This window comes from Rhinoderma darwinii, chromosome 6, assembly GCF_050947455.1.
Source record: "Rhinoderma darwinii isolate aRhiDar2 chromosome 6, aRhiDar2.hap1, whole genome shotgun sequence".
NCBI classification, from domain to species: domain Eukaryota; kingdom Metazoa; phylum Chordata; class Amphibia; order Anura; family Rhinodermatidae; genus Rhinoderma; species Rhinoderma darwinii.
The window spans coordinates 134063113-134077321 of NC_134692.1; the positions used below are offsets into that span (position 1 = coordinate 134063113).

A 14209-nucleotide genomic window follows, 5' to 3' on the forward strand; every position below is an offset into this window, starting at 1 on the left:
ACAGTATTACAGCCTTCTACCATTGAAGTGAATAGGAGAAGGCTGTAATACTGTGAACCGCTTGTTGAGTCCAGTGGACGGATTTACTCAATGATTGACAGGTATCTCTGTATACACACTTATACAGGGAAGGCTGTCAATCACTGAGTAGGACCGCCCACTGGACTCCTAAGCCCAGAATGAACAGAAGTTTAGCTCAATAAATGACAAGTTATACAGAATATTTTCCGATAAAACTATAAATCCATGTAGTGAGCTCCTCCTGATCTAGAACATGCCGCCTGCAGATTAGACTGTTCTTTCAATGTGACAGATTCACTTTAAGATAGAAGATGCCAGATGTTGCCCCATGACCATAGTCTTTCAAATATAATACGAAGGACACAAGGACTTAGAGAAGATCCCAAGGATCCGAACAACAAGATCGTGTTCAGCTGAGATGGTGTATCCATGTGGGGCCTAAATCACAATCACGATTAATTGAACATGTAACCTCGATTACTATTGGTTGGTAAACTACAAGATGACACCACCACCTATGTCATAATGACAGGCAATCCGACTGACCGTTTTCTGGTCGAACTACATCTCCTCCTCTCGGAGGCGAAAGACAATAACCTACTAACTATGGATGAATTCAAACGACTGTATAACCCTAGTCCGACCATAGCAACTTTTTATGCCCTGCCAAAAATCCATAAGGCTGTACGTCCACCTCCTGGGAGACCAATTGTGTCAGGAAATGACAATCTCACACAGGGGATAAGCCTCTATGTGGATGAAATCCTGTCACCGTTCGTCTCTTCTTTGCCCTCCTTTTTAAGGGACACCAAGGACACTGTCGCCAGGATCCAGGAGATCCATGTCACTCAAACCACTATACTTGCCACTATTGACGTCGAATCACTATACACTAACATTCAGCACCAGTTAGGTTTAAATGCAGTCAAACACTTTCTTAGCACTAAAGGCACTCAATTTCATTTACACAATGATTTCGTTATATCACTGCTACAATTTCTTCTCACGCACAACTTTTTTACTTTTGATAGAAAGTACTATAAACAAATTAAAGGCACGGCCATGGGGACTGTATGTGCACCCACTTATGCAAATTTATTTCTAGGGTGGTGGGAAGACACCATTGTTTTCACTGATAAATTACATATTTTCACATCACATATCCTGTTCTGGGGGAGATTTATCGACGACATTCTCATCCTCTGGGACGGTGACACTGATTTATTTAATGATTTCGTTCTGACACTTAACAATAATGATATTGGCATGAGATTCACTCATGAAACACACAAGAGCGAGATCAATTTTCTTGACCTTAAGATCTCCTTGGACCCTGGCGGCAGTGTCCACACCGATATTTTTCGTAAAGCCACTGCCACTAACAGTCTCTTACATTGGCAGAGTCATCATCCACCTACCCTTAAAAGAGGTATACCGATAGGGCAATATTTGAGAGCCAAGAGGAATTGTTCTGACGAACATTCCTTTCAGATTGAAAGCGATGTACTATACAATAAATTTGTGGCTCGTGGTTATCCAAAAAAGTGGCTACACAGGGCTTATGCTAGGGCTAGGGCAACAAACAGACAGAATTTGATCCAGGGTAACGGGATCAATCCCGTTAAAACTGAGTCATCCAGTGCCATACGCTGCATTGGTACTTATGATGTTTGCTCTTCTCAAGTTGTGGACATCCTTAAAAAACATTGGCCAATACTTACTACTGACCCAGACCTTAAAAAAGTCATTTCTGCAGTTCCAAGTATCACGTATCGTAGAGGCAAAAACCTACGAGAACTGTTGGTACATAGTCATTACTCCACCATAAGTAAGTCTCAACAAACCTGGTTAAAATCTCCAGTCAGGGGTTCCCATCCATGTGGTCGTTGCTCATTTTGTCCTCTCATGCCCACGACAAAAACTTTCATTAATCCATCTGACGGGAAAGTTTATACCATCAAGCAGTTTATTAACTGCCAGAGTAGCGGGGTAATATACATAGCGAAATGCCCCTGTCCCAAATTATACGTGGGCAAAACCATACAGGAATTAAGAAGGAGGATTTCGAGGCATCTTAGCACTATTAACCACAAAGAGGATACTACGTTATCCAGACACATGCACCAACTACATGGTGGTGATACGAAGCTACTTCAGTTCTGGGGACATCACTCAGATCAAATTGGGACCAAGAGCTGGTAATCTAGACCGGATGCTATTGCAAGAGGAGGCACGATGGATTCATCGATTGCACTCTCTCAGCCCTTCGGGTCTTAATGAAGGCTTTACATTTACGGCTTTCCTCTGAGACCGATATATCAATTTATCGTGTTTAGTGCCACTATTATAGTGGCACACGTCCATAATCTGTTTTTTATTTATTTACTCGTTTCTACATTTTTTACTTTATTACATTTCATATACTAGATTTAATTACAGACATTGTCCTTTTCTTGAGTTCTGGCGGACTCTGACTCTCCCTGTCTCATTTGGGGTATTCTTCAATCCTTGTTGAACTCATTGACAAGGGAACCATTTAAATCAGTCCAGGGGGCATCGATTTTTGCCCAGATAAACTATTCCAGCACATTCAATATAACCTTTGCCTTAGTGTGGATTTCTTTGTGAGCCCTCTCAAGGTATATGTGAATATATCATTTGGTTCTGCAGTACCTTTGCTACAATGATCGTACCACCCTATTATTCTCCTGTAGTTCACAACAGCTGTGTGATTTGTCGTCCCTGCACCCTGCAGTGACAGTTAAGACACCAGCAGCCTCTATCTATGCTTCAGTATTCTATTGTTACACATCGTTACTGTTATATGACAGTCTTCTATTACCTAGATGACTGGCTGCTGATTTTAATGAGTGGCTCATATGTTCATCCACATATCTGTTGTTCATCACTGCAGCATGATGGCTGTTTTTTAGGTCAGCCACCTCGCACCCTGAGCTGGTGTGAATGGAAATCATACACCTAGCGATCTTTGAGAGTGTCTCTATCGATACAAGTGCTAACTTAGCCCCAGTGCGCATGTGTGGACGTTCTTATCTAGACACTCGGGCCATCTACTATTCTACTGGCAGTCTTAACTGCCACTCAAGCGGTGGCTCGTTGATTCCCACCCACCCTTACTGTCATTGGTCCAACCTGCGTACACACCCCCCTTGAGACGTCACTGAGGATTCCCATAATAGTGAGAGTTCATCGGCGCGCCGCCAGTAGCCCCATGAACCCCTGAGGACGCTACATAGTAGCGAAACATGTCGGGGGGGGGGGGGGGGGGGCTCTCTGTTACATTTTAATACATGCTGGCATTAGGGAAATCTAGCAATTTAACAATTTAACTGCCTAGAAGTCCGCTAGTGGTGTCGGTGTTTGCTGTATCCGTCTATCTGCAGACACAGATGATAGACACACGTGTTCACTGCTGCATATATTGCTTATACAATCGGCACACTGATACCAACAGGGACTATTCAAAGGGCATGCACTTGTGCACATTGGTATAACTACTAACGGCTATTTAACCCTATCCATGCATTGAAAATTTTACCATTTATGTTTGTTTTGTCTGTTTGCTGTAATAGCACATTAAAGATTATAAATACAATTTATTGGTAGTTGGGAAATAAGGTAGTTTCTGCCTCTGGCATCTTGTTGTTCATTTGTTGTATTAGACCTGCCAACTACCAAGGGTCCAAACCTTCTTCATTTTGTCGATTACTATTAAGGTGCAATTATTTAGGCCACACCCCCTTTTCACATGCCACGCTATTGAATTAATATGTCCCCCTGAGCCTGCTGTATAGTACTGTATATAATATATACTGCCCCACACAGGATAATTCCACCATAGTGCCCCCACACAGTATTTTACCCCATAGTGCCCACACACAATACAATGCCCCATAGCTGATCCAAAGTATAATGCCTCAAATAGCTACCCCCACATTGTATAATGTCCCCATAGCTGCCCTCACAGCTGCCCCCACACAGTAGAATGCCCTTATAGCTGCCCACCACGCAGTAGAATGCCCTTATAGCTGCCCACCACGCAGTAGAATGCCCTTATAGCTGCCCACCACGCAGTAGAATGCCCTTATAGCTGCCCACCATGCAGTAGAATGCCCTTATAGCTGCCCACCACGCAGTAGAATGCCCTTATAGCTGCCCACCACGCAGTAGAATGCCCTTATAGCTGCCCACCACGCAGTAGAATGCCCTTATAGCTGCCCACCACGCAGTAGAATGCCCTTATAGCTGCCCACCACGCAGTAGAATGCCCTTATAGCTGCCCACCACGCAGTAGAATGCCCTTATAGCTGCCCACCACGCAGTAGAATGCCCTTATAGCTGCCCACCACGCAGAATGCCCTTATAGCTGCCCACCACGCAGTAGAATGCCCTTATAGCTGCCCACCACGCAGTAGAATGCCCTTATAGCTGCCCACCACGCAGTATTTTTTATTTTATTCAATTAATTGCCCGGCCCTTATCCATGGTGTAACTTCCATACCCTACAAAGTGCATCTAGAAGTCCAAAAATGTGTTCATTGACTGTCTATATTCTCATTCTTCTGCCACACAAAGATAAGCAGAGGAAGCACTGGAAAGATAAAGCAAGGCGGTCCGTTGGCGATTAATCACTGTCATGCGATGGATGTGAGTCAGGTCCCTTAACTTCAATCACTCAGAAGAGCTAGTGCGCTATGGATTAGAGTCTTCTGGTTGGGTAAGCTCCGGCATTCAAGCGTTTTTGTGTCACAAAACTAAAACATTCTGAAAATATCGGGAAACACCATCACCCTCATCAGCCTTGGTGCTGTGTGATAAGAGTCATTGTCCCTACATAATATACGGTTCTCACAAATTGTTATTCTGAGACACACGATCTGTGTTACTGTGATAATGGATTTCACGTCCTCAACCTTCTCCCGTCATCATGTACTGCAATTATGAACACAACACAGCGTCGTATATTATTAAAGAATAAAGTACAGGAGTTACGGAAACAACTTCTCATACTCCCGACCACCTTGTCAGACAGTGACCAGAGAGAAGCGGGAGTGAGACAAGGTAGGATGAGGGTCAGGGGGCCTCGCTTAGAGATCGGTGCGGGGGCCCACAGGTGGGACCCGCATCTGTCGGACATTTATGGCATATCCTGTGGATGTGCCATAATTGTCCAAGAAGGGAAACCCCTTTAAAAGAAGAACAAGATGGCGGCTCTAGCTTCGATCCAGCCTGAGCTAATAATAATCTTTATTTATTAAAACAGTGATGGCCCTTTCCTCGGATTATCAGTAGAGGGTTAATAACCGCAGGAATTTTATCGTTTTTGCATCGCCGCATTCAGAGATCTAAAGCTTTTTTTTCTTGACATTGCTGTAGCTGTATTAGGGCTTGTTTTTTTCTTGGGACCAGTTGTATTTTTAACGGCACCATTTTAAAGAGTCTGTCACCACATTATAAATTCCCTATCTCGTACATTATGTGATCGGCGCTGTAATGTAGATTACAGCAGTGTTTTTATTTAGAAAAACAATACATTTTTGACGGAGTTATGACCTATATTAGCTTTATGCTAATGAGTTTCTTCATGGACAACTGGGCGTGTTTTACTTTTTGGCCAAGTGGGCGTTGTACAGAGGAGTGTATGAGGCTGACCAATCAGCGTCATACACTTCTCCCCATTCATTTACACTGCACTAGCGATATAGCTATATCGCTATATGCAGCCACATAAACACACTATAACATTACTGCAGTGTCCTGACAGTGAATATATATTACCTCCAGCCAGGACGTGATGTCTATTCAGAATCCTGGACGTGCACCATAGAAATTAATGTATCCGTATTTCGATCCGTAATTACGGATCCATAATTGCAGATCAAATTTACGGTCGTGTGCATGGGGCCGAAGGCATAATCCTGAGATGAAGAGACCCGGGTCTCTGTGGCTTTTCTCCTGCAATACTCACGTGAATGCGGCTTTGTTGTTCCCTGCACACGTCAGCATTTAACTGTTAAAGTGCAGCTAAACGTTTGACAAACTTCTGACATGTCATAGTGACATGTTAGAAGTTTGGATTGGTGGGGGTCCGAGCACTGAGACCCCCACCAATCGCTAGAATGAAGCAGCTGCAGCGCTCAGCCGCTTCGTGTCTGTTCGGCTTTTTCCGGAAATAAATGTATCAGTGTACGGTGGTGTCAGATCTCTTTTGCATTCTAGCAGTAGAGTACAATAACTTTTATTGAACCGAGCATAACACAGGCTCAAAGTTTGTAATGTAATGTGCATATATAGCAATGCGGTCCCTGAGAAAGCATCTTGGTGGCAGTGTCTGAAGTCCTGGAGGAGACGTGTACATAGGATCCTATCTACAATATGAGTGTTTTTAATATGCACTAGGCAGATATTTACAAGGCTTATATAAGAGATCTGGGGGCACAAACTAAAAGGCTTCATTAAACATCAGAATGGATATGAATCCCCGAGACTAGAGAACCCGGACAATAATCTTACCATGAACTGTGCGACTGCCTTAATGAAGAAGACTCTGTCCTGCTCTGTGTCCACATCCACAGGTAGGGTCATGTTAGGCTCATACCTGGAGAGGCGGGAAAATAAGCAAAAAAGTTATCTAAACCCAACGCCATTATACAGTTTATATACGGATTAAATCGTCATAAAAAGCGGAGTTACTTTCTAAATACATGACATCACTTATCTTGTTCTGATCCGGAGTTCCAGCCGGTTTTATAGTCCACAATGGCATTCATAATTCTGATGGTTGACATTGGACACTGTCGACAAGCTTGTCGACAGACACACCCATACCAGCTTCACTAAGCTCTAATAATGCAGTGATAGTCAGTTTTATCTACAACAGATTACTTCTCACAATAACCTGTGCAGACACTGATCCAGCATGGAATGCTGGGAGATTTCAGATCTGAAGGCTGCAGTATGTGGGATGCACCGCCACAAAAATAAGGTAAATAAAGTATTTTGTTGCCTATAGCAACAAGACATCAGGTTAAAGTGAAAAATGAAAGCGGATTGGTTGCTATGGGAAACAGGAAACTTTTTCCCCTAAGAAAGTATTGATGTGAGGCTCAAAACTTTTAAGAGAAGGCCTATTATTACTTGATGTATATTTGGCACCCGACTCCTCTCCTCATTATATATATATATATTTGTGTTGATGTATATACTGTACCTTTTCACCAACCAAATGAGAACTTCTGAGACCAGAAGAAAGTTGGGGCTGCGGAAATTCTCCATGGAGATGAGGCGAGGGTAACCAAGCGCCCGCATCATTTCTGTGAAATCTGAAAAGCAGGACATTTTTAGATTACATGGAGCAGTGGTGGGCAACTTAAAGCCTCCATACCAGCCTGAGCTCTAACCTCATACACACACATAAAAAAAACATGCAAAAAAAAAGTTTAAAAAAGGGAAAAAACCTATTGGTCTGTTAAAGGGGTTGTCTAAGATTCAAATATCATGGCTGCTTTCTTCCAGAAACAGCACCACACCTGTCCACAGGCTGTGTGTGGTATTGCAGCTCAGCTTCATTCACTTCTATGAAGCTGAGCTGCAATACCACATATAACCTGTGGAAAGGTGTGGCGCCTTTTTTTGAAAGAAAGCAGCCATGTGTTTCTAAGGGTATGTGCACACACACTAATTACGGACGTAATTCGGGCGTTTTTGCCCAGAATTACGTCCGAAAAAAGCGCCTCGATAGCGCTGACAAACATCTGCCCATTGAAAGCAATGGGCTGACGTTTGTCTGTTCACACGAGGCGTATATTTACGCGCCGCTGTCAAATGACGGCGCGTAAATAGACGCCTGCGTCAAAGAAGTGACCTGTCCCTTCTTGGGGCGTAATTGGAGCCGTTATTCATTGACTCCAATGAAAAGCAGCGCCAATTGCGTCCGTAATGGACGCGGCGTTCAAGCGCCTGCACATGCCCTTACGGCTGAAATTACGGGGATGTTTCCTCCTGAAAACATCCCCGTAATTTCAGCCGTTACGGACGCTGCCGTGTGAACATACCCTAATCCTGGACAACCCCTTTAACTTAAATAAACTTTATTCACAATGAACTGGACAATACGCATAAGTATAAAGTGCAATTACTAAAGAAGTTCTCCAGTGGAAATCAACTAACTGGAAAACACTGAAGCCCCGTATATTAGGATAGGCCCCATTATGAGCTAGAGTGATCTGAAAATCGAGCAGGGCAATGGGGGGAAAATTCTGTTCCTATTCTGTTTAATACGTCCAGGGTAATGTAGCAACGTAAACAGCTCAGCAACTGTGTGATGTCATAAAAATGAGTGATGTCATAGGTGTATGAAGTCATATAATAAACTGCAGCTGTGGAGTAAAAGTAATTAATAGGATTATGGGTGTAACTGCCAGGGTACAAGGCCTAGTAGCTGCTATGGGACCCAACAACTAAGGGGGCCCATGTCTACACAGACGTTGGGTGCAGTTAGTTATGACTAAGGGCAATGGAAGGGGCGTGGAAAATTGAATGTGGCCCTAGTCTAAGTTTTACTTTACTTTTTGCATTATCCCTGTACTGTGACATCATGTGGCATCATACCTGCATGTGAAATCATTGTTTTTATCCTGTGCTTTGATGTCACAGTATACATGATATCTTGGTGTGCACTGTGACATCACTGTGTGCATTATTCTTGTACTGCGACATCACTGTGTGCATCACCCCTGTACGGTGACATCACTGTTTGTATCATTACTCTGCTGTAACTTCACGGAGTAGATTATCCCTTTACGGTGACATCGCTGTGCTCATTATCCCTTTACGGTGACATCACTGTGCTCATTATCCCTTTACGGTGACATCACTGTGCTCATTATCCCTTTACGGTGACATCACTGTGCTCATTATCCCTTTACGGTGACATCACTGTGCTCATTATCCCTTTATGGTGACATCGCTGTGCTCATTATCCCTTTACGGTGACATCACTGTGCTCATTATCCCTTTACGGTGACATCACTGTGCTCATTATCCCTTTACGGTGACATCACTGTGCTCATTATCCCTTTACAGTGACATCACTGTGCTCATTATCCCTTTACAGTGACATCACTGTGCTCATTATCCCTTTACAGTGACATCACTGTGCTCATTATCCCTTTACAGTGACATCACTGTGCTCATTATCCCTTTACGGTGACATCACTGTGCTCATTATCCCTTTACGGTGACATCACTGTGCTCATTATCCCTTTACAGTGACATCACTGTGCTCATTATCCCTTTACAGTGACATCACTGTGCTCATTATCCCTTTACAGTGACATCACTGTGCTCATTATCCCTTTACAGTGACATCACTGTGCTCATTATCCCTTTACGGTGACATCACTGTGCTCATTATCCCTTTATGGTGACATCGCTGTGCTCATTATCCCTTTACGGTGACATCACTGTGCTCATTATCCCTTTACGGTGACATCACTGTGCTCATTATCCCTTTACGGTGACATCACGGTGCTCATTATCCCTTTACAGTGACATCACTGTGCTCATTATCCCTTTACGGTGACATCGCTGTGCTCATTATCCCTTTACGGTGACATCACTGTGCTCATTATCCCTTTATGGTGACATCGCTGTGCTCATTATCCCTTTACGGTGACATCACTGTGCTCATTATCCCTTTACGGTGACATCACTGTGCTCATTATCCCTTTACGGTGACATCACGGTGCTCATTATCCCTTTACAGTGACATCACTGTGCTCATTATCCCTTTACGGTGACATCACTGTGCTCATTATCCCTGTACTGTGGCATTACTTTGCGCACAATACCTGTGCATTAGGTAGACCAAAATAATAACAAGCTTTTTATGTTTGAAATTTGCTGCTATAGACCCCCCTACGTGTACCGATACTGGAAGTCTAGCACAGAATTTTTTATTATTCTATATCAGCCACTAAATTGAACTAAAATTTTGGTACCGCTTATTACGCTTTATTTTTTTGCAGCAAAATCCATATGTTAAATAGAGACTGAAGAGTTTAGCCTCAGGGTGTGCAAGAGGCAAAATAGGTTTTTAATGGGGTACACGTGAAGCAAGCACTGTACAGGGTCGTCTGAGGCAGCCACTTATGGGGGGCATCTGAAATGGGCACTTATGGGGTGTTTGAGGCAGACACTTAATGAGGGCATGTGTGTCATCTGAGACGGGCACTTTACTAGTGTCATCTGAGGCAGCCACTTATGGGGCCATTTTATAAGGACATATGAGGCGGCACTTATGGGGCATCTGATTAAGCACTTTATGAGGATTAATGACAACGCAAATGCGAAAAAAATCTGTGTAAGATAAGGAGATACTCGAAAACCTGCCCCAGAATATTACCCGCCCCCGGAAAGAGTGCACGTAATTTACATTTTGTTGGAGGATATCCATTACAACATGAGGTCATGATAAAGCGGTAACCAGTAGTTACTATTAATTACAATATGATGTCATTATAATCAGTTACAATGTGACATCATGAAAAAAACCAACCAATCGCAATACAGGAGTTATATCATATAACTAGTGCAAACAAATAGCGCGGCTGCACGTGTCAACCAATCAGATTCTAGCTTTCATCACGGAGAGTATTAGAAAGCAGTGATGTGATAGGTAGCTCCGCGTTTTGTGTGCACCAGTGCTTGTGAATGAGGTCCCTAAAACGAGAAACACTCAATAACGTCATCAGACAGCTCTCGTGTGACGTCATAGAGACGCAGAGCTATATATGCGACTGAACATACGAGTCGTACGCTAGAGTAAAGATTGCTTTATCGCTATAACACGGGACAGGGATAAATGAGGATCGGTTCACAGCTCTTACTTCTTAGATCCCGGTAAGACATGTTGCCGCGTCCCGCTCCACGAAAGAAGACTGAATCGACTAGGCCGTTACCAGGCGTTTAGCTGCCATGACAACTACTGCTGGTACGGAAACTCACTCAGACCAGAAAGGAGCGCCGCAAAGATTGACGCATGCGCATTATACAATTTGCAGGATGGCGCTGTTTAGTCATTTGCAGACGAAAATGCTAAAACCTGTTAGGGCAGGAGGGACAAATATATGGAGCAAACAGTGCTAGCCACAATCCCCAACAACAGAGTTTGCTACAGTGGCTTCATGGCAGAGCATCAGTGCCCCCATACCAGTGTCAGGTCAGCTATAGTGCCCATTGAGGCTCAGTTCACATTGCATAAAGTGGTATCTTCATGGTTTGCATCGGCCAATATTCCTGACTAAAAGAATAACGCAGCCTGCGGTGTTATTGTTGTCGTCAAAGATACCGTATTTAAAGACGGATCCGCCATAATAGTCATGACTCCATTATAAACTAAAGCTATGAGACTAGTGTTCCAGTCACAGTCCCTCCATAACAGAGCCTGCCAAAATTACCCCATAACAGTGTCTGCCGCAGTGCACCCCTTGCAGTCAGGAGGAGCTTGAAAGAAAGCGGCGGTCGAGCATGCGCAAGTCGAAAGTAAAAGTACGCCCACTTGGGCATTAACCCCTTCCCGACATTTGCCGTACATGTACGTCATGGAAAGTACTGACTTCCCGCATCTTGCCGTACATGTACGCCAAATGTTTGGGACCGGCTCAGAAGCTGAGCCGGTCCCATCATCACCGGATCTCAGCTGTATCTTACAGCTGACATCCGACTGTAACGGCGGGGACCGAAATTAGCTTCGATCCCCGCCATTAACCCCTTAAGTGCAGCGCTCAAACGCGATCGCTGCACTTAAGGTGTTTGCAGCTCATCGGAACCCCAGTAATGAAATTGCCGGGGTTCCGGTGGCTGCAATGGCAACCGGAGGCCTAATACTGGCCTCCCGGTCTGCCTAGCACCGAAGCCGGTCAAGATCCGCCCGGCGGCGGAGCCTGATCGGCTTCCGTAGCTGTCGGCAAGATGGCGCCGGGTCAGGAGCTGATCCGGCGTCATCAGCGGTGGAAGTCAGCTGTACTGTACAGCTGACATCCACCTGTAACGGCAGGAACCGGAGCTAGCTCCGATCCCTGCCATTAACCCCTTCGATGCAGCAATCGAAAGCGATTGCTGCATCGTAGCGGTTACTAGCAGATCGCCAGCCCTGACAGGCAATCGGGACTGGCGACTGCTGTTATGGCAACAGGAGACACAATGGTCTCCTGCTCTGCCATTACGGAAGCCGATTTAGGCCCCGCCGGGAGGCGAAGCCTAATCGGCTTGCTGTCAGTGAATGACTGACAGATCTAATACATTGCACTACATAGGTAGTGCAATGTATTAGAAAAAAAAAAATCTGACCGTTGGAACTTCAAGTCCCCTAGTGGGACTTGAGAAAAAGTGTAAAAAAAGTATAAAAAAGTGTAAAAAAAAGTGCAAAAAATAAAAGTTTGAAAACAGTAAAAGTTTCAAGTAATCAAATAAAACACAATCCCCCTTTTACTCTTATCAAGTCCTTTATTATTGAAAAATAATAATAAACCATATGTATTTGGTATCGCCACGACCGTAACGACCGGAGGTATCAAAATATTATATTATTTATTGCACGCGGTGAACAGCGTAAAAAAAACCGTAAAAAACGTTACCAGAGTTTCTGTTTTTTGGTCACTTTGCCCTACAAATATTAGGATAAAAAGTGATCAAAAAGTCGCACGTATCCAAAAATGGTACCTATAAAAACTATAGCTCGTCCCGCAAAAAACAAGCCCTCATACACCTCCGTCGACAAAAAAATTAAAAAGTTATGGTTCTCACAACTTGGCGACAGAAAAAATACATTCTTTTTACAAAAGTAATTTTATTGTGCAAAAAAGTTGTAAAACATGAAAAAGTTCTATAAATTAGGTATCGCCGGAATCGTACTGACCCGCAGAATAAAGTTAACATGTAATTTATAACGCATGGTGAACGCTGTATAAAAAAAACCCGAAAAAAGCTGTGCCAGAATTGCGTTTTTTTGTTTACCTGGCATCCCAAAAAATAGGATAAAAGGTGATCAAAAAGTCGCATGTACCCCAAAATGGTACCAATAATAACTACAGCTCATCCCGCAACAAACCAGCCCTCATACCGCTACGTCTATGAAAAATAAAATTAGTTATGGCTCCAATAAGTCAGGAAATAAAAAAATATGCAGTTGTGCCCGAGGGGAACATTTCTTCTGTTTGAAGAGGCGATTTTTCAAGGACCTAAAATTAGGGAACCAGGAAAGGGAGGGCCCAAACATATCCGCTGGAAGCGACGGTGCCCGTATTATACCAGGACAACACTTCCCAGCAAAATTCCCCAAACTACAAAGGCGCGGAGTGTGGACCAAAAGGGGGATAAGAAATGACACCATTTATCAGTGCGACACCGGCCTGTGCAGAAAGGATTGCTTCACAGCGCAACACACATCTATGGATTATTTTATTGTTTTTTTTTACCCCGTTATTATACCACCTGACTATGCCCCTTATATACTCCGCCCGGCTTACATATGCCCTACATTATAAACGGAAACACCAGTAAGACTCCAAACAAAACTACTACCAAGCAAAATCCACGCTCCAAAAGCCAAATGGCATTTCCTCCCATCTGAACCCTACAGCGTGCACAAACAGCAGTTTCCTTCCACATATATGGCATCGTCATACCCGGGAGAACCCTTTTAGCAATTTTTGGGGTGTGTGTCTCCAGTGGCATATGCTGGGCACGACATATTTGCCACTGAATGGCATATCTAGGGAAAAATATAAATTTTTAATTTGCACCATCCACAGCGCATTCATTTATGGAAAAGATCTGTGGGGTGAAAATGCTCACTACACCCCTTAATAAATGCCTTGAGGGGTGCAGTTTCCATAGTGGGGTCACTTCCCAGGGGTTTATTTTTATTATTTCACATCTGAGCCTCTGCAGTTGTGAACCAATACTTTGTAAATCGCCAAATTAGGCCTCAATTTTACATGGTACGCTTTCACTCCTGAGCCTGGTCGACTGTCCAGGCAAGAGATTAGGGCCACATGTAGGGTGTTTCTAAAACCAGGAAACCCAGCATAATAATTAGAGAGCTGTCTCGTTATGGTGGCACAAGCTGGGCACCACATATTGTCCACATATCTGTGGAAAAAAT

The 14209-nt window shown here is 43.7% G+C and overlaps 2 protein-coding genes across 6 annotated transcripts in view; one reads left to right on the forward strand and one right to left on the reverse strand.

The window, feature by feature from the left end:
• The window catches only part of CLUAP1 (clusterin associated protein 1), a 57983-nt gene extending 46210 nt beyond the window's left edge, over nt 1-11773 (reverse strand). For 2 of the 5 annotated variants that reach the window (XM_075830465.1, XM_075830464.1), the window contains exons 1-3: nt 10932-11495; nt 7253-7364; nt 6556-6640 (exon numbers count right to left, since the gene is read on the reverse strand). In XM_075830465.1, the coding sequence (XP_075686580.1) occupies nt 6556-6640; nt 7253-7364; nt 10932-10953 (219 nt within the window). In that variant the 5' untranslated portion in view covers nt 10954-11495. The other 3 variants (XM_075830466.1, XM_075830462.1, XM_075830463.1) reach the window with 3 other exon arrangements.
• Nucleotides 10881-14209, forward strand: part of LOC142655846 (glucagon receptor-like) — a 73739-nt gene continuing 70410 nt past the window's right edge. Inside the window, exon 1 of the mRNA XM_075830468.1 lies at nt 10881-10944. Coding sequence (XP_075686583.1) covers nt 10907-10944 — 38 coding nt within the window. The 5' untranslated portion in view covers nt 10881-10906. The remainder of the gene's footprint in view (nt 10945-14209) is intronic.